The sequence below is a fragment of the Chiloscyllium plagiosum genome, chromosome 12 (assembly GCF_004010195.1).
Source record: "Chiloscyllium plagiosum isolate BGI_BamShark_2017 chromosome 12, ASM401019v2, whole genome shotgun sequence".
NCBI lineage: Eukaryota > Metazoa > Chordata > Chondrichthyes > Orectolobiformes > Hemiscylliidae > Chiloscyllium > Chiloscyllium plagiosum.
Genome location: NC_057721.1, coordinates 67513693 through 67534897, shown reverse-complemented (window position 1 = coordinate 67534897; position 21205 = coordinate 67513693). Strand labels below are relative to the sequence as shown.

At 40.4% G+C, this 21205-nt stretch overlaps 1 protein-coding gene across 7 annotated transcripts in view; it reads right to left on the bottom strand.

The window, feature by feature from the left end:
• The window catches only part of erg (ETS transcription factor ERG), a 262777-nt gene that overhangs the window by 138189 nt on the left and 103383 nt on the right, over positions 1–21205 (bottom strand). Inside the window, exon 1 of one of the 7 annotated variants that reach the window (XM_043701334.1) lies at positions 6027–6327. The exons of 4 other annotated variants lie outside the window; for them this stretch is intronic. In XM_043701334.1, coding sequence (XP_043557269.1) covers positions 6027–6044 — 18 coding nt within the window. In that variant the 5' untranslated portion in view covers positions 6045–6327. Of the gene's footprint in view, positions 1–5641; positions 5660–5784; positions 5887–6026; positions 6328–21205 lie in introns of those variants that run through there. 2 more of the 7 variants (XM_043701332.1, XM_043701333.1) reach the window with 2 other exon arrangements.

Genomic DNA, 21205 nt, shown 5'->3' with positions numbered 1-21205 from the left:
ATACTTCCTGTCCTATTAATGATTCTGGAAACTTTAATAACCCCTGATGAACCCTGTCCTTCTTTAACTTGTTCCATAATTTTCCATGCACCTGAACTGCACCCCTCTACTCCTGCTGAGTTTCCCGCAACAAAACCTTTTTCCCCTTTGTATCTGGATCACTGGTAGTCACATGGACCATGATAACTGGATCTTTCCTCTCTTACTCCAAGTTCCTCTGTAGCCCAGATGAGACATCCTGGATCCACGCACAAGCAGGTAACACAGCCTTTGGAACTCTCAATCCTGGCCACAGCGAACATTATCTATTCCCCTGATTATACTATCCCTGATGAAAGCTACATTCCTCTTTTCTCCTCCATTTTGAATAGCTTCCTATAACACAATTCATGGTCAGTTTGTTCATCCTCCCTACAGCCCCTACTCTCATCAATCCCGGGAGCAAGAATTTTAAACCTGTTAGACAAGCTCAAGGGCTGAGGCTCCTTCAGCACTACCTCCTGGATCCCTCCATCTGCCTTGCTCCTAGTAACACCCTCCTGTCCCTGACCACTGACTGAATTTGAGGTAGTTAATCAAAAGAGTGTGACTGTCTCCTGAAGTACAGAGTCCAGATAACTCTTGCCATCCCTGGTATGTCACACTGTTCAAAGCTCAGATTCCGGTTCATCAACTTTGAGCTGGAGTTCCTCAAGCAACCAACACTTGTTACAGATGCGATCACCATGAACCACAATGGAATTCATCAGCTCCCATAGCATGCAGGTACAGCACATTACCTTACCCGGCATCTCTTGATTAGTAAAAGTTTCGTACTGGTCTTTTAGATTGCTGCCTGGAAATATTTCCCTTATTTACCTTCAACCTGAAAACAATCTATATTAGAGAGTCATGTGAGTTGCTATTACCAGTCGATGATCTTACAGTTTACTATTATGTCACTCTTTTTCACTAGTCCCCTGATCCACTGTGGAGAGAAAACAGAGTAAATGCTTGGAGTCCAGTGACCCTTCTTCAGATTTTGTGGAAGAATCTTTGGATTGGAAATGGTAATTCTGTTTTCTCTCCATAGGTGCCATCGGACCTGCTAAATTTTCTTAGTACTTGCTTTCTCTTGTTTATTACAAGCATATCCTGTTCAGGTTGCTTGCAGGCTTCCAATGAAGTCCTTTGTTCAGAGGCACCCAATACCTGGCCAAGGGACCCAACAGTGGAAAGACAGGGGCCCACTAAGAGTCACCGTGCCTTTTTCCTGACCTTTTCCCTTCACCTGTGATAGGAGTTAATGGTTTGAGGGAGATCCACTGCACTGTACAGCACCATGTTGCATTATTACAAACTATAGAGGATACTGAGCAGGGAACTCTGGAAACTAATATCTTTAAATTGGAAAAAAAATGAAAACATTACATAACTCTTCATACGTAGCTAAAATAATTGAAGCAATATTTGTATTAAAAATGCTTTCCAGTTGTCATGACTGAGAGTAACCACAAGGCCTGAAAGTGTTTTGATATTCTCATTGTTAGGTGTGGTTATTGTTATTGCTAATTTAAACGCTTCCAGTGAGGGACTTGAAAATAGCCCATTCAGCCCTTCAATAGACAATAGGTGCAGGAGTAGGCCATTCTGCCCATCGAGCCCGCACCACCATTCAATATGATCATGGCTGATCATCCTTAATCAGTATCCTGTTCCTGCCTTATCTCCATAACCCTTGATTCCACTATCCTTGAGAGATCTATCCAACTCTTTCTTAAACAAATCCAGAGACTGGGCCTCCACTGCCCTCTGGGGCAAAGCATTCCACACAGCCACCACTCTCTGGGTGAAGAAGTTTCTCCTCATCTCTGTCCTAAATGGTCTACTCCGTATTTTTAAGCTGTGTCCTCTGGTTCGGCACTCACCCTCAAGTCTATTCCATGATTCAAATGGATTATGGCTGATAACCAACTTAACACTCATTTACCTTTGATGCATATCCCTTGACATCTACTCTCAACAGTTTTCTAGAGGAATCTGTTCCATATTTCCAATAACCTTTGTAAAACATGCTTCCTGACACCATTATTTGAACAGCTTGGTTTACACAACTTTACCTGAAATTCCCTCCCACAGAAAGTCGTTTCCATATACACTGACAAATATATTAATCATCTTAAACACCTCATCCATTAAACTTCTTCACTCCAATTTAAATATTGGAATTGCTACATTCTGAAAATACAGCTGTACTGTAATCAATTCCTGGCAGTGATTGGAAGACCTCAATCTGAGTGTAACTCTACACCAACACATGAAGAACTTGAGTCCAATGGGTCCATGTTAAGTATTTTGCAGGTCATCAATAGTTTGAACAAGCATTACCTCAAAACTTTTAAATCAACTCAGGGTGGATTCATAAACTTGATCCAACGCATAGACTCAAATTGTAAAGCAGGTTCATAGTTGCCCCACATTGTAACACAGTTTTAGATGGCATTTTGTTTTCAGAAGGTATAACTAATTAAATAATTTAAAATAAAGTTGTGACAAGTCCAAAAGGAAAACTGATAAAATGAACAAATATCATTGCTTATGTCTGTCAGACAAACTAAATAGCGTGCTTAAGGCAGCAAAATGTCTCAAAGCTCTTCACAATGGTGTTAACAGCTAAAACATAACACCAGGCCACAAACTAAACCATAGTGAAAGGGGTAGGTTCGAAGGAATGTCTTAAAGAAGGACTGATTGCCTTGGAGCAGAGAAGGCTGATTGGGGGATCTGATTGAGGTGTACAAAGTTCTGAGAGGTAAAGACAACGGAGAGAGGCAGGAACTTTACCCTTTAGTAGAGGGGTCACTAACAAGGGGGCACAGATTTAAGGGAAAGAGCTGGAGGTTTAGAGGAATAAGAGGGAAAAAAATTGGCAAGTGTTTTGTAGGTATCCGTAACTCACTGCTGAATGGGTGGTAGAGGGAAAAACGTGCAAGACATTTTAAAAACTATTTAGTTGAGAACTTGAAGCACCATAGCATACAAGGCAACAGACCAAATGGTATTAGAATAGATGGAAAACTGGCAGGGACACAGCGGGTTAAAGGCCTCTTCCTATGCTGTAAAACACTATGAATCTAGAGCCCATAACTAGAGAGGAGGAGAGGTTCAAGCAGTTTAAGTCCATAGTTTAGGACCTAGGAAGCTGAAGAGGCAGCTGCCAATAAATTGTGGAATGTGGAAAATCAAGGATGCCCAAGAGGCTAGAATTGACAATGCATAGATATCTCAAGAAAAAACTGAAGGAGATGGCAGAGGAAGCGAATGGTGTGGCTTTGGAGAAATTCAAAATCAGTGTCCACAATTTTAAATGAGTTGCTTTACTTGCTGTGAACTAACGTTATTCGGCAAACACAGAAGTATAGATGGAACGGCATTTAGTTTGAATTACAGGCTTAAGTTCCTGCAGTGTACAAGGTGAGAGGCCAGCCAGGAGACCATTGGAACATCCTGTCAGTATGAAGACATTTATTCTGGTAGCATTAAAATTAACAGAGCAGAATACCCTGACCGCTGAGCTCCTATGAGTGCTGTAAGCTTGGACATATATAACCTAACTCAAGATTTGAATCAGTAATTCGAAATGCACACAAAGACTATTCATCAATTTAATTATTACTGGTGCCACTTAGTCTTCAGTAATAAAATCCTGCTGTGATTTAGGATTGAGCCTCAGGGCATTATGAAGACATAATATGGCTTTGTACAGTGCTGTTAAAACTAGAGTATGCATTCATTTCTTTTCTGAACAGTTGTTGATGTTGTTAAAGAAACGTCATCATTTGCCTTCCAACAAGCTGGAGATCTATACTGGGGAAGGCAATGGGGAGTTGGCATATCAAGACTTCCTGGGAATTTCTCTCAACACTTCCCAGTGGATGGGTATATTAAGAGTTCTGCTGCAACCAGTCAACTCTCCACCACTTTAGCAGAAGGAATGGGTGTGACTTCAATAATAAACATCACTGTTCAAGTTGTATACAAAAGAGAGAGCAAATGACAAAATTACCAGCAGTACCTTCAATGCAAGCGAGACAAGAAAGATGGGCAGATTTACTTGAAATAAAAACTTAAGCAAACTGCACAGGTCAAAAATATAAAGAGTTCTTTCAAGCTAAATCGTCAAAGTGAAACCAGAAGAAGGATTCTGATGGTACAGATTTGCTGCGCGTTCAAGCATTCTTTAGAATTGCCTTTCTACACTTTGTCTGCTTTGCTGCTTAAATAACAGCCCCAGCTGCCGCTGCCAGAATCTTCCGAATGGCATGCTCTCCCAATGAGCAAAAGCGTGAAGCTGAAACCTGGGCCACCAAGCATTCATCCCACACACAGCCTGTGTAGAAAAACAGTCTGCATGTGCTGGAATATTCAAGCAAGGTTGGCACAAACTGCTTCAAGAATGATTTCTTGCTTACTCTGTTCAACTGCTTCAGTTTGACTTGGAATAACAGACTCAAATGAAATATAGCATAGTTTCATGCCAAGTGCGGTATAGTTAACTAATCAGAGGAGGTAACATATTCATTCCTAGGGAGTTCAAAGTATTTACTCTTCTTGTTTTCAAACTGATATATATCTACATTACCACAAACCATTATTGACTGTCAGTGGTGTGCACAAATTCACCAGAGTGCGAGAAAAAACACTGAAAACAGTTAGAATTAGCGTTCAATGCCAACTTTAAATAGACTGACCTGTCACAGTTAAGCTTTCTATCCAACAGACTTTACGCTTCACGCTTTTTCTATTTCAATAAAGAAGAGGGGATCTGTAAACTCAAATGTTTATCTCATGTAGAGTTCGATAAGAATGCAAAAAGCAGATTCTATCTGTTTACTCCTTGGTCAAGAGGTAGCAGTTTAAGAATGAAAATGGAAACAAGGCTCAGTAACTGTGGTAGAACCCAGGGGAAAGACTACGCTCCATGAAATACTTACAATGACTATGTGTGAATATACAGACATACACACACAAGCAAATTCGAAAATAATTTTTAAAACAAATCCCTTCATAAACTCACAATATTCCCCAATTACAAAAAGTTAAAATGGTACGCTAAAACAGAATAACGTCTTTGAAACATAACTCAGCAACTTTGACCAAGCAAAATACCTCAATCATCAGAAATTTAAAATTAAAGGAAAACAAATCTCTTTTGGAATGAACCAATTGAGATTTCAGATCAAAGAGTTTCCATGCACTTTGACACACTGACACCAATGTTAATGAAAATGTTCAATTAGCTTCATAGAAGCTAATTGTGATTTTTCATTAACTTGTACTTGTGATTTTTCATTCATATCAAAATTCCCCATAACTAAAATAAAATTACAGGGCTGAGCTGAATAAGCATAATCTAAGAAACAATTCAGAACAGTAATTTGTCATTAATAAGCCTAGAAACACAATCCATTTCTACAAACAGCCAAGGTTACGTTTTGAGATTTATCAACAACTTCCATCCATTCAGGTGAGTTTACAAGGGTTCTTTACCAAGACATGGTTTTGAAATCCCTTGCAAATTCATCCAATAATTTAGCACTAGTTGACTCAGTTTACTGCTACTCCCATTCTAGAATGCACAGAGAGCTCGATACAATTAGACCTCAAACCAGTAATGAGAGACCATCCTCACATCCTCAAGGCAGACTCACACTCACTCTTTGAAGCGATCACTCAGCCAAGCCCATGAAACTGGCACCGAGGTACAAAAAAAGTTAGAGAAGGAAGAAAGTAACAATTAAGCACCTCACTTCTGTCCAGGACGCACATGAAAATCTCTATCTTTTCCTCAAAAAACGTCGTTCTAACGACCCGGACAGTTCAAGTAGGAAAGAGGAAATTTTACAGGCAGCACAAAGGAAATCTGCTCATCGCCTTCCATTGTGGAAAAGAGGGTGTTGCTTCATTCACTGTTTAATACATCTGACGAAGAGCAATGATTTGTAGACCAACATTTACAACACAAAACAAAATCCATCGACTCTTACCTTTATTGTACTGGCCATTTTAAATCAAAAGAACTCTTTTTCGAATCTATATATTGTTAACGAAGTTTATGCCCAGTCAGGGCTGTTGAAGTTTTTTTTTGGAGGCGGCGAGATTGTGCTAAGTCTGGGAAATGAAGTCAGTCTGTAGCAGGAAGAGGTTTCTATTGGTTCTGGCTGGGTTAGCTCTAAGAAACAGGATATTTTGGAGTACAGAGATAAGAGTGACCAGAAAACAATGTTGTTTTTCTTGATGCGTAGTTGATGATTTCTTTTTTCTCCTCTCTCTGCTATGTTTCGAAAGCTGATCTTCAAGGCAGGTGTGAGATGATGGTTACATGTCTAATTCACACAGCTTTACCACAGGATACAGATGTCATATTGAAACAAGGACTTAAAAATCTGACCATAAGTCTGAACTTGAGGCCCTGTGTACATTACGGTGATGATGATTATTATTTCCTCTTTGCCCCCACTGGCATTTTCCTCCCCCTCCTCTTTTGAAGGTGCTGATGTATGTTGCTATGTAACAGACCTTTGGTATCTTGCCCAAGTGCTGTTTCTCATCAGTGAGACACATTATAGTCAAATTAATCCTTCTCTTATATAACATCTAAAATATGGGACAAGGGATGTGCAGATAAATTCAACCCTAACAAAGATTTTACTAATTACTTATAGTACAATAAAATCCTACAGGATTACAGTCTGTCCAAAAGAGCCATGGACCTGAAATTACATTGGGGTCATCTAAAAATTCTCCCTAAATATTTCAGCAATCATTAACCCAAATTTGGAACAGTTTCTTCTCAGGGCCTGTGTGATGTGGATATGTTAACAATCCACATAGGAGTACAGCAGCATGGATAAACCATTCAGTTGACTGACCTTGCTCCATCATTCAATACAATCATGGCTGATAATCCATTCCGTGTTATTAACTTATTTCTTTACACCTTTGGCATTTAGAAATCTGTCAAACTCACGTTTAAACAAACTTAATGATTTAACTTTTACAACTTTCTGAGGAAAAGAATTTCTCCTCATCTTGTTCCTAAATGGTTTCTCAATTTATTTAAAATTATATTCCTTGATCCTCAGCTTCCTAATCTGGGGATACATGTCAAGTGCAGCTACCTTGTCTATCTTTGAAAGTAGTTTGAAGGCTTCAATTAGATCACCTCTCAACCTTCGAAGTTCTAGATAATACAAGCCTAGTTTTTCCAAAGTCTCACTTCAAAGGCCAGTCCCACTGTCCAGGGAACAAGTCTGCTGAATGGTCATTGCACTGTTTCTGTGATAATAATATCCTTCTTCAGCTAAGGAGAGCAAACCTAAACACAGTACTTCAGGTGCACTCTAACCAAGCTCTTATACAATTGAAGCAAGACTTGACTACTCCTGCTCTCAAATCGTCTTGCAATAAAGGCTAACAATAACATTAGCCTTCCTAATTGCTTGCTGTGCCTGCATGTCTGCTTCAGTGACTTATTGTCAAGGACACCCAGCTTCTGAAACTTTTGGCATTGGTTATACCTTAAGAGAGAATTGTGGTCAGGTGACACACTCATTACGCATAGATGATTTCAAAACTTTTTTTAGTAGGAAGTAATATATGTAAGAAAGTTAAATTTTTCTTGCATACATCATTTTTAACTCATTTGTCAACTGTAATGTTTTGACTATAGCTGGTTAATCCTGTAGCCAGTGCAGCCTGTAATCAACTTTTGAAACCTCCTAGGTTGCAATAAAATCTCCTTATGCTGAATATTTCAGTGTAAAGTGATATTACGAAAGATTGATGTTTCCTGTGTAAAGTAGTATGCTCAATAGCAGCATAAGGATTGGACCATAAGGCATAGGAGAAGAATTAGGCTATTTGGCCAATCGAATCTACTCAGTGACTTGATCATGGCTGATATGTTTAGAGTCAGAGTGTCATAGAGTCATCGAGTTATACAGCATGGAAACAGACCCTTTAGTCCAACATGTCCGTGCTGACGAAGTTGCCCAAACTAAATTAATCTCACTTGCCTACGCTTGGCCTATATCCTTCTGGACATTTCCTGTCTTTGTACCCGTCCAATTGTCTTTTAAATGTTGTAATTATACCTGCATCTACCATTTCCTCTGGAAATTCATTCTGCATACAAACCATTCTTTGTGTAAAAAAAGTTGCTCCTCATATCCCTTTAAAATCTTTCTCCTCTCGTCTTAAAATTATGTCCCTATTTTTGAATTCCCCTACCCTAGGGAAAAGATTTTTGCTATACACCTTATCCATACTCCTCATGATTTCATAAACCTCTATAAGGTCACCCCCAACATCCTAAGCTCCAGTGAAAAATGTCTCAGCTTATCCGGCTTCTCCTTACAACTCCAATCCTCCAGTTCAGTTGTGAATCTTTTCTGCACCCTCTCCAATTTAATAATATCCATCCTATAGTAGGGTGACTAGAACTATACACAGTACTCCAAACTGGCCTCACCAATGGCCTGGACAACCATTATATGATGTCCCTACTCCTACACTAAACAGAGTGAACAAGGAAGGCAAGTGTGCCAAATGCCTTCTTCACCACCCTGTCTATCTGTGACACAATGTTCAAGGAACTATACACCTGAACCCCTAGGTCTCTGTTTGACAACCCTCCCCAGGGCAGCTCCACCGCCTTCCCTGCTAGGGTCCCTTTCCATTCCCCTCATCTGCTGTGCCTGAAGTTAGAGTCCTGACATTTCTACACTCTCTGCCCTATTACTTGCTCTGGAAACCTAAATAATCACTGTAGAACCCTGCATCCTTTAACCTTTTCCATAACTTTCCATGCAACTGAACCCCCTCCCCCTCTTTTTAGTTATTTCACCAAGCCTCAGGTCCCAGCATGAGTCGGGTAGAGCCTGTCCCATCAGAGCAGCTCCCTCCTTCTCCAGTATTGGTGCCAATGTCCCATAAATTTCAACCTATTTCTCCACACAAATCTCTGAACTATTATTTACCTCTTTAATCTTGTTGACCCTGTGCCAATTAGCTCATGGCTGAGCTCATAATCTGGACATTATTACTTTTTTGGTTGTGCTTTTTCATTTAGCTGCTCTTATTCACTGAGCAGAACCTCTTTCTACCTTTATCGTTGGTACCTACATGGACCATGACAGCTGGCTGTATCCCCTCCCACTCCAAATTCCTCTGAATTCCAGATGAGATAGCCTGAAACTAGGCATCAGACAGGCCCTGATCCCCTGACTATACTATCCCAGATTACAACTACATGTCTCTTTTCTCCCCTTCCTCTTGAATGGCTCCCTGACCCATGGTGCTATGGTCAGTTTGCTCATCGTCCCTACAGCCCCCACTCTCATCCACAGAGACAGCAAAAAGCTCAAACCTGTTAGACAAGTTCAAGGGGTGAGGCTTCTTCAGCACTACCTCCTGGATCCCTCTACCTTACTCTCTCCTAATCACACCTTCCTGTCCCTAACCACTGACTGAATTTGTGCTCGTTAGTCTGAGGAGTGTGACACTGCCTTCTGAGACACAGCATCCAGGTAACTCTCCCCCTCCCTGATGTGTTGCGTTTTTCAAAGCTCAGATTCCAGCTCATCAACTCTGAGCTTGAATCCTTCAAGCAACCAATACTTGCTATACATGTGGCTACTATGAACCACAATGGAATCCATCAGCTCCCATATTATGCAGGTGCAACACATCATCTCATCCAGCACCTTTATTTAATTACTTAGGTCTTAATTGTTTTTAAATTTCAATTTAACTTTTAATTTGTAGCCTGCAAATATTTCATCTCTTTTCCTCCAATCTGAAAGGCAACCTAAAATAGACAGACAAATAAGTTGCTATTATCAACCAATGACCTTATGGTTTACCTGTGATGTCACTGTTTGTGCTGGGTCCCTGACCAACTTATCCTGTTTAAAGAAAACCTTACAAACTTGGACCCAAGACAAAAAGCAAGCAAAAAGTGCCTCTTCAATTCTGAGCCAAATTCCCCCATGAGCTCCAAATTCCCAGAGCTATATATTATCTTGGGCTGTGTCTCATTTAGATGTTATCAATGCTACTTGATCATGCAAAGCTTATTGCCCTTGCTGATTTTTGCTTGATATTATTCTGCTGCGATACATTTCTAAATAATCAAACTCTTGTATAAATTGCAAAGGAAAAGGAGGTGAATGTGGTTATCAAGAAATATTCTCATGATGACTGATCCAAACTGAATGTACAAAATGTACAAAAAAGGAGTGAGTCTTTCCATTCATAAATGAATAGTTTTGTTCTATAGTTATCAGATTAGAACCAACGGATTTATTATTTTAATAACAGTTTCTGATTTTACATTGATTGTGTCACCAGAGTCATGACCCAGACACCTACTTCATACAAATATGAATTTAGATTAGATTACTTACAGTGTGGAAACAGGCCCTTCAGCCCAACAAGTCCACACCAACCCTCCAAAGAGCAACCCACCCAGACCCACTCCCCCACATTTACCCCTTCCCCTAACACTACGGACAATTTAGCATGGCCAATTCACCTAACCTGCACATTTTTGGACTGTGGGAGGAAACCAAAGCAAACTCACGCAGACACAGGGAGAATGTGCAAACTCCACACAGACAGTTGCCCGAGGCAGGAAATGAACCTGGGTCTCTGGTGCTGTGAGGCAGCAGTGCTAACCACTGTGCCACCATGCTACCCAATTGAAAACCTACCATGACTATTTGGCCCGACCATCTCAAACTACTTCATCAATGCCCTTCCCTCCATTATAGATGGGGACGTTTGCTGATGTTTGCACATGTTTAGTACCATTTGTGACTCTTCAGATACAGAAGCATAACATGTCTAAATGCAAACAGATCTGAAAAACATTTTGGCTTCGCTGATAAGCAGCAATGTCCATCTCCAAAAAAAGAGTATTTAACCGTCTCCCTTTAACATTCAGCAGCATTACCATTGTTGAATTCCTTACTATCAGCATCTCGGTTGTTACCATTGACCAGAATGTTAACTTTTACTCAGGTCACAGTTCAGGTCAGATACTGAAAAGTCTTTGACTTCCCCAAGTCTGTCCATCATTGATACGGCATATCGAGGAGTGTGATGAAATGCTCTCTACTTGCTTGGGTTGGTGCATCTCTAACAACAGTCAACAACTTGATACAATCCCAACAAGGCAACTATCTAGATTGGCACTCCCTCCACCAGTGACACCGAATGACAGCAATATGCACCATCTACAAAAAAGTACGATAGCAACATTCCCAGGATCCTTCAACAGCATGTACATAACCTACAGCCTAAAAGGGCAAGTGCAGCAGATGCATGGGAAAACCACCAGTTATAATTTCCCCTCCAAGCCATTCACCTTTCTGACTTTGAGCTATATTGTAGATTCTTCGCTATCTCTATGATGTGGTCTCTCCATAGTTCTGCACAACTGAAGCAAAACATCCTCACTGTTATAAACTCAAAATACTATGCATGTTGCAACACTGAAACAAAAACTGACAGTGGTGAAGAAACTCAGCAGTCAAGAGTGTGTTGCTGGAAAAGCACAGCAGGTCAGGCAGCATCAGGGGAGCAGGAGAATTGACGTTTCAGGTCGGAGCCCTTCATCAAAAACTCAGCAAGTCTGGAAGCACCTGTGAAACAAAAGTTAATGTTTGAGTCCAATATGACTAGTTCTGAAGAAGAATCATATCAGATTCGAAACATTAATCCTTCATTTTACGCTCAATATTTCCAGTACTAAAAGTCAGCATCGAATTCATCTTCTTGATTATGAGCTGAACTACAACTTAATATTTTGTAATTCCTGCACCAGAACATGTACCAGAACATGTAATTCCCTCTGTACTACGAAATTCTGCAGTTATTTTCTGTTTTACTAATACTCTTAATTTTCATTTTTCCTGTTACAGTGAGCAATTTCACATTTTCCCACATTGTACTCCATCTGTCAGATTTTTGCCCATACCTTCAACCTTTCTCTATCCACTATCTTCCTTATGCTTTCTTCACATTGTACTTTCCTATTGAACTAGGTATCATTTTAGCAATCATACCTTTGCTCTCCTCATCTAAATCATTGATGTAAGTTGCAAAATATTGAGGCTTCAGCATAGACCTCTGCGGACTCGATTGTTACATCCTTCCAATCAAAGACCCATTTCTGCACATTTCTGTTTCCTGTCATTCAGTCAATCTTCCATTCATGCGCTTTCATTTTCCACCTTAACTTTGATGTAGCACTTTATCAAATGCCTTTTCTCCTTAAGTCTAATGCTCTTCCTATCGTCTGCAATTCACCATGTAAGGTGGGACTGCCCTTCACAATTTTTCTATGTAATAGAAACATAATTATTTTGAGTAAAGTATAATATCCTTTTAAATATCTGTCATTGTGTTTTTATTGTGTTTTATCCATAGTCTAGTGTACTTGTACACTTCAACTAGCTGAGCTATCACATTCACATAATTGACCTTATTTAGGTTTAAAAATTAGTCTCAGATCCAAACTTCTCCCAATCAAACTGAATATAAAATTCGATCATATTTTGGTCACTGCAACCTAGAAGTACATCAAGCCCCGCGTCATTAATTAATCCTGTCACACTGTACAACTCGATGTCTAACCTGTCTTCTGTTGTAAAATATGCTGCTCTAAGAAACTATATTAACTTCAAGGGAGGAGATGCTTCCACAAACAATTATTCTGGATAGAATTAGGAAGTTTCAGCATGGATTTCTAATGGGGACATTCTGTTTAATTAACATTCTGGAATTTTTGAGGTGGAATAGAAAAACTCAATGAAACTAACACTGTTAATGTTGTATTCATGGACACCTGCAAGATCTCTGATATATTGCCATACAACAGATTTGTGAGGAACGTTATAAATCACAGAATAAAAGGGTCAGCAGTAAAGTGCGTACAATACTGGATGAGGGATAGCAGAGAATAATGATAATTGAATATATTTCAGGCTGCAGGAAGATTTTATTGTGTTTTATCCATAGTCTAGTGTACTTGTACACTTCAACTAGCTGAGCTATCACATTCACATAATTGACCTTATTTAGGTTTAAAAATTAGTCTCAGATCCAAACTTCTCCCAATTTGTACTGAAGTTCTCAAGGGGACAGCATTGAGACCTTTCCTTTTCCTAATAATGTAGAACCTCGATTTTTCGAATGAGACAGGCAGAAAGCATTTGTTTGCAGAATTGATCTTTCAGATAATCGATCTGATCGTAAACAAGCAGTAATTTATGAGCGTTGGTTATCTGAACTTTTCTCGGTTTTCTGAGAATGCACAACCATAATGCCATTTAACCGACAACTGAATACTGAGTCACCTAATACAGTTTTTATGGGACATGGAGATCTTGTTCGGATATTCCAAGATTTGGATAATTGATGTTCGGATAATTAACATTATACTTATGTTAATGATCCAGATCTTGGTGTACTAATAACAACTTCAAACTTTGTTGATGACATGGAACTTGGAAGATTTGTAAACCATGAGGAGGATAGTGTAGAACTGCAAAAGGTCATTGACAAGTTAGTGGACTGGGCAGATAGGTGGAGAATGAGATTCAATGTAGAGAAATGTGAGCTGGTGCATTTTTACAGGAACAACATTAACTATTATATAGGGAGTACAATTCTAAAGGAGGTGCAAGAGAAAATGGACTGAGTGTACAGATTATTGAAAGCAGCAGAACAGGTAGAAAGAGCAGTAAGTAGAGCATAGTGTACTCAGTTTTATTAAAAAGGGTATAGAGTACAGAAATAAGGAGGTGATGTTGACAACACCTGTTAAACCTTAGCTGTTACCTTGTGCTCAGGTTTGGTCATCACCTTATAGGAAGGATGTGAGAAAGTGCAGAAGTTATTAACAAGACTGGGCCCAAGAATAAGAATTTCAACTATAGGGATATCTTGAAAAAGTTGAGACTGTTCTCCTTGAAGAGAAGACTAAGGAGATCTGTTAGAGATTTTCAAAATTGTGAGTGGGCTAAATTTGGTTTTTGATTAATTGCCACATGTATTTTACAGTAAAAATCCAATAAAATACAATGAAAAACTTTCATTTGTCACCAGAAAATGACACAATTTTGAATAAATTAAGAATATGGAAAAGAAAGATATAGCTTGACGAGAGTCCTGATCCAGCTCATCACCATCAATGATTCTACACCACCAACCCTCTGCAACTGCCTCGGCGCCATCCACACTGAACCCAACCAACACCACAATAGCCAATCCCCAACCACCACTTCGTTCCCTCCTGCACAACACCCAATAACATCAGAGTCACATCTCTCACCACTGGGCCCACCACATCAATGTTGTCTTGACGCCCTTTCACTACTGCTTCACTGTCACCAGCACCAGACCCAACCAACAACAAAGTCGCTGAACCTCAGGCCATCTTTTGCCATGAGGCCTATCTTGCTAACTTCATCTCTACCAATATAGCAGCACTGATTCCAGGTGCGGTGCTTGCTCCAGAAAAGTAATTAGGTGCTCACTGTCCTCTGTACTGGACCTGCTCAAAGTCTGCTGTAGGCCCACCTGAGGTCTGTGCCCTGGGCCCGCCCAAGATCCACACCTTGGGCCTGGCTCGAAACCATTTGAGATTCATGCCATAAGCCCACTTGAGGTCCATATGTGAGGCTCTCACCACCGCCAATGGAAAGGATTTGGTAAGTAAGTTAAAAAAGGAAAAGAGAAGGGAAAAGAAGAAAAAGATAAGCAGTCAGAGCTGATGAGCTCCAGCACAGGAGCTCTACTATGCTGCCATCTTGGACTGGACTAACTAGAGAGATAAACTATTCCTGCTTATAATAGAAACAAGAGTCAGAGGGCATAAAATTAAAACAATTTGCAAAAGAAGTGAAGGTGATAAAAAGAAACTTCTCTCACTCATTGAGTAGTGAGGATATGGAATGCACTGACTGGAAGTAGGTGAGGCAGATTCAGTTGAGGCAATTAAGGACGGCATTCGGGAATTTTTTTAACTTTTCTTAATTTACTTCAATTCAGTTACTGAGTTTTAGATGCTACATGTATTCAGATACCGGGCCTTTAGTTTTGTCTTTTTGTGATCATTGGAACATAATGTCTTGACTGTTGGTGTATTGCTGGCATTTGCTTCTCTGCGCACCTTCCTAGCATTCTCTGACCCTCATCTCCCATATCACTATTTCCTTTCCTTACCTTATGTCTACTCTTTAATATACTTCCTTCCACATTTGACTTTTGGCCCCAACATTTAGTTTAAAACCCTCTCTGGTAAACAATTCACAAGAGCACTGGCCCCAGCAATGTTAGAGTATAAACCATTCCACTTGCCCCAATATCAGGACCTGTATTAGGCCGTCGAACTGGAACACATTCCTCCAACACCAGTCTATGAACTATATATTCATTTCTCTAATCTTATGTACTCTATGCCAATTGCAGGTGACTCAGACAGTAATCCAGTGGTTATAACTGTTGAGATTCAATTTAGTGCCTAGCTCCACACACTCACTATGCAGAACATCTTTCTTTTTTCTGTCTATGTCATTGGCACATACATGATCCACAGACATTGAATCCTCCCCTTGCCTTTGTAAATTTCTTTCTCGCCCCGAGCAATGTCCTAAGTCTAGGCATTGGGCAGGCAACACAGCCTTACGGACTCTTGGTGTTTGCTGCAGACAATGATGACAATCACCCTTACTCAACTATCTCTTACTGCTCTTATTACACTCCTTGTTGTTCCCTCCTCCCCCACCAACTTAAAAGGCTTGTTGTATCACGGTACCATAGTTAGTTTACACATATATCCTGCAATCCCCACTTCCATCTAAACAGGCTGAAAGAACTCAAACCTATTGGATAATCACAAAGGCTGAGGTTGCTGTGCTTCTCTCTGGGCTCTCTTGGCTGCATCACTCAGTGTTCCTTTACCATGGAACAAATCAGAAGACCCTATTCTAGGTGATGTGACTGCCTCCTGGAAGAAACAATCCAGGAGATGTTCTTCCTCTCCGATGTATCCCAGTGTCTATAGTTCAATCTCCAGCTCATAAATTCTGAGGCAAAGCTGCTCAAACATCAAACGCTTACCGCTGATGTGTTCATCCTGGATCACAATGGGATTCAGATCACTGCAGACTTCACTCAGTATCTTAATAAGTTTTAGTTATGGTATTATATTATTCACTTACTTCGATTGGCTTTAGTATATTTGATTATTTATTATTATTTTACATAGTCTGTTAAATTTAAGAATAGAAGGGACCTTAACCACTTACCAGGGGCTTAAAAAAAGCTTGCTTCTTTCTCTGTAGCAGAACAAATTGCAATTAGCTCCAATGAACCTCGCTCTGTCTCTGACTGCGTGTTATGGGGTCCTTACCTCACCATTCCCCATCATTGAGCAACAGTCAGAAAAGGAGATTCTGACTCATAGGATAAACTCTTGTGATTAAGTTTCCTGACCTGAAATGTTGGATGAAACTAGCATGCTACAGGTTTGTGAGAACTTTATTTGCATGTGTATCAACATCTCATTAAAATTACAACTTGACACAAGCTCTTGAATTTCGGAAGAAGTGCTTGCTGTTTTGTCCTAGTAATAACCATAATATGGCTTTAAATGATGGGAAGACCAAGGGGAAATAACCCCTCCATATCTACTTTGTCAAGTTCCCTTAAAATTGGGTGCATTTCTGTTTCAGTTATGTATTTCTTATAATGATTTTGGGCTTTGCCTCAAACAAAAAGGAGACAGATTACACCACACCTCACAGCATGCTTCCAAATTCCTTAGGAAGACACGAGGAAAACTAATCAAATGTTAACAGTTATCAGGCCGGGAATTGAATACAAAGGCAAGGATGTTGCACTTCAGTTATGCAGGGCATTGCAGAAACTACATCTGGAGAACTGTTTTTGATACTGGTCACCTTATTTAAGGAAGGATGTGAAAATGGCATGGTGGCTAGCACTGTTGCCTCAAAGTGCCAGGGACCTGATTTCAATTCCACCTTTGGGTGACTCTCTGTATGGAGTTTTCTTGCTCTCTCTGTTTCTCCTGGATGTTTTGATTTCCTCCCACAGTTTACAAAGGTGTGCAGGTTATGAGGGTGGGCCATGCTAAATTGTCCTTACTGTCCAGTAATATTATGGGCGGCACGGTAGCACAGCGGTTAGCACTGCTGCTTCACAGCGCCAGAGACCCGGGTTCAATTCCCGCCTCAGGCGACTCTCTGTGTGGAGTTTGCACATTCTCCCCGTGTCTGCGTGGGTTTCCTCCGGGTGCTCCGGTTTCCTCCCACAATCCAAAAATGTGCAGGGGTTAGGTGAATTGGCCATGCTAAATTGCCCGTAGTGTTAGGTGAAGGGGTAAATGTAGGAGAATGGGTCTGGGTGGGTTACGCTTCGGCGGGTCGGTGTGGACTTGTTGGGCCGAAGGGCCTGTTTCCACACTGTAAGTAATCTAATCTAATCTAATGTATAGGCTAGATATATCGACTGGGATAAATACGTGTCGGGGTAGGAGGGTCATTGCAGACTCAATGGGCCAAGTAGTCTTTTTTTCACATTATAGGGATTGTTTGAAAACATTGGAGCCAATTCAAAGCAGATTTACTGGACTAATATCTGGAATGGCAGAAGTGGGTACTGCAGATGCTGGAGATTTGAGTCAAGATTAGAGTGGTGCTGGAAAAGCACAGCAGGTCAGGCAGCATCCAATGAGCAGGAAAATCGACCTTTTGGGCAAAAGCCCTTCATCAGGAATGTTTGTGGCTCATTCCTGATGAAGGACTTTTGCTAGAAATATAGATTTTCCTGCTTCTCGGATGCTGCCTAACCTGCTGTGCTTTTCCAGTGCCACTCTAATCTTGACTAATATCTGGAATGGATGGGTTGTCTTCTGTGGAAATGTTGGACAGTCTAGACTTGTATCATCTGGAATTTAGAAGAGTAAGTATCAATTTGATTGATACATATATGATCCTGAGGCATCTTGTCAGGATAGACATGGAAATGACATGTCCATTTATGGGGAGATCTAGAACTTGGATGTTACAATTTCAAAATAATTGGTTGTCCATTTAAAATAGAGATGAAACAAAGGATCATGGGTCTTTGGAACTCCCTTGCTGAAGGGGTGGTAGAAGCAGAGTCCATGAATATGTTTTAGGTAGAAGGAGATAGATTCTTGTTAAGAAAGGGGGTCAATGGTTGTCAGTGGTAGGTAGGAATGTTGATTTGAGATTATAATCAAGTCAACCATAGCTGAAGAGGTTAAATGGCCTCCACAAATCCTCATTCACACACATGTGTGATCTCCTATATCCTGCCTGATGGTAGTTGTCGCCCTATTCCTTCCCTGTTCCTGAGTGGGCAAGCAACATCCAGTATTGGTGCAGACTTACAGCGAGAGAGGGTCTATCGCAGCAGGCTTTAAATATGGAGCCTAAACTGTTGGTCCCAAAATGTTCTCGTTGCCTGCTCCTTAAGATTCACTGTTCAACATAATAAGCTGGAAAACTGAGTCCAAACAGAAGTGACAACCTTTAACACATCCACATCATGCTGAGAGTCCTAATGGAAACCTTTGCTCATGATTCCCAAAGTTAAAAGCTTCAGGACTCCAAATGCAATCTTTATCCCAGACTTTGGTGTCATAAAACCAATTTTGACAACATTCCAAATATAAGTTGTTATAGAGTCAGAGAATCACAAAGTCCTACATAACAGAGACAGGGCCTTTGGCCCAAACTGGTCCATGCCGACCAAAATGTTCATCCATTCTAGTGCTTATTTTAGTGTCATTAGCAAACTTACTAATCATGCCATGTATATTCTCATCCAAATCATTGATATAGACAACAAACAACACTGGGCCCAGCACCGACCTCTGACGCACTCCACTACTCACAGGCCTCCAGTCTGACAAGCATCCTTCCACCATTACCCTTTGCTTCCTACAGTCAAGCCAATTTTGTATCCAATTTGCCATCATCCCCTGGATTCCATGCGATTTAACCTTCCAGAGCAGCCTACTATGTGGAACCTTATCAAAGGCCTTATCAAAATCCATATAGACTACATCTATCACCCTGCCCTCATCAACCTTCCTGGTCACTTCATCAAACAAATTTGAGGCATGATCTCCCATGCGCAAAGCCAAGCTGAGTATTCCTAACCAAACCCTGTCCTTCCAAATGCATGTATATGTAATCTTTCAGAATCTTCTCAAGTAACTTACCTAGCACAGATGTTAGGCTTACTGATCTACAGTTCCCAGGTTTTTCTTTGCAGCCCTTCTTAAAAGCACAGCATTGACTATGGAATACGTTGAGATTTTCAGACAAAATGGCAAGTGCTACCCAAGTGCAAAATCTTTGCTTCCGTGTGAGAGTTTAATGTTGCATGGATGCAGTTGTGACAACATCAGCGGAGCACTAGTACCCCTAGCCAAGGTCTAGAATAGCTACAATAACCACATCCCAACAATGTGGGAAATTGCCTAGGTATGTTCTGAATGTAAAAAGCAGGACAATTCCAAACCGGTCTATCATCAGCCTATCACTTTACTCTCGATCATCAGCAAAATGATGGAAGGGACTATCAAGCAGCATCTGCAAAAGGAACAATCTGCTCACTAATTCTTATTTTGGTTCCACTGGGGCCACTTGCCTTCTGAATTCATTATAGCCTTGATCAAAACACAAACACTGGAGATGAAGTGAGAGTGACTGGCCTTCATAATCAAGGCTGCATTTAACTGCAATACAAGAATTAATGGGAATCAGGAGAAAGTAGTCCACTGGTTAGAGTCACACAAAGGAAAATAGTTGGGTTATTTTTGGAGGTCAGTCATCGCAGCTTGAGGATATCACTATAGGTGTGCTTCAGGTGTGTCCTAGGCACAACAATCTTCAGCTACCTCATTGATGATGTCCATTTGATCATGAGGTGGACTGTTTTCTGATGTCTGCACATTGTTCAGCATGATTCATGACTCTTCAGATACTGAAGCAGTCCATGTCAATACACAACAAAACCTGGACAGCATTCAGACTTGAGCTGATATATGGCAAGTAACACTCACGCACACAAGTGCTAACAAGAAGATCTTAGTGCATATTACCATCACTGAATCTACCACTATGTCACCCATCAGATTTTACCTCACTCTCTCACTTTCCAATGTAAGTGTTTGCTTGAAATTCATCCTCTCCTGGCCAGAATTTTGCTACTAAAGTATTTACCATGAGTCTGGAAGTTGGCCACTTAACGGACTCACCTCAAGGATCCATCACATGCACGGGAATTGACTTGCTGACCCCAGAAGCATGTCAGAGGGAGGGCACAGGGAAATGAATCTCAAGGCAAGCTGGTAAAAAGACCCAAATCAGTTTTCAGGGACTTAGTTGTTCTAGAAATAGTTATGCCTTCTGACCAACATTTCTCAAATACATACACACTCTAATGTCAATTCATGCCCTTGTTCTGACACCCAGTCAAAAATTTTAAATTTGCCTCAGTGTTAAAACTGTTACAAAAACTCCATTTTATTCAGACATGACAACAAAGATGAGCTAAGCATTAAACAGTATCTTCAAACTGCCAATTAAAATGGGAATTCACAACCTTCACTGAGATATATTTGAGATTTTGAAATTCAAACAAACATTCATAATACACTTACTAGCATATGAACATTGAGCTCTATTGAAACCTTAGGTACAGGTGCTAATGGTTTTTCTAACTTGCACCAGATTGCCTATCAATTAAAACAGCTCAGAAGTCAATCCTTTAATTCCAACTGCCTGCTGTAGCCTTTTTTTTTAATTTTCAAGGGATTTAGAAAAATCAAAACAAAGATGCAGGAGTAGCCATTTAGCCTTTAGAGCCTGCATTACTATTGAATATGATCATGGCTTATCATGGAATCTCAGTATCCCATTCCCACTTTCTCTCCATACGCCTCGATCCCTTTAACCGCTAGGGCCATGTCCAGCTTCCTCTTGAATATATCTAATGAATAGGCCCCAACAGCTCCCGGTGAGAGAGAATTCCACAGGTTCACAACTCTCTGAATGAAGAAATTCTATCTCATCTCAGTCTTGAATGGCTCACCCTT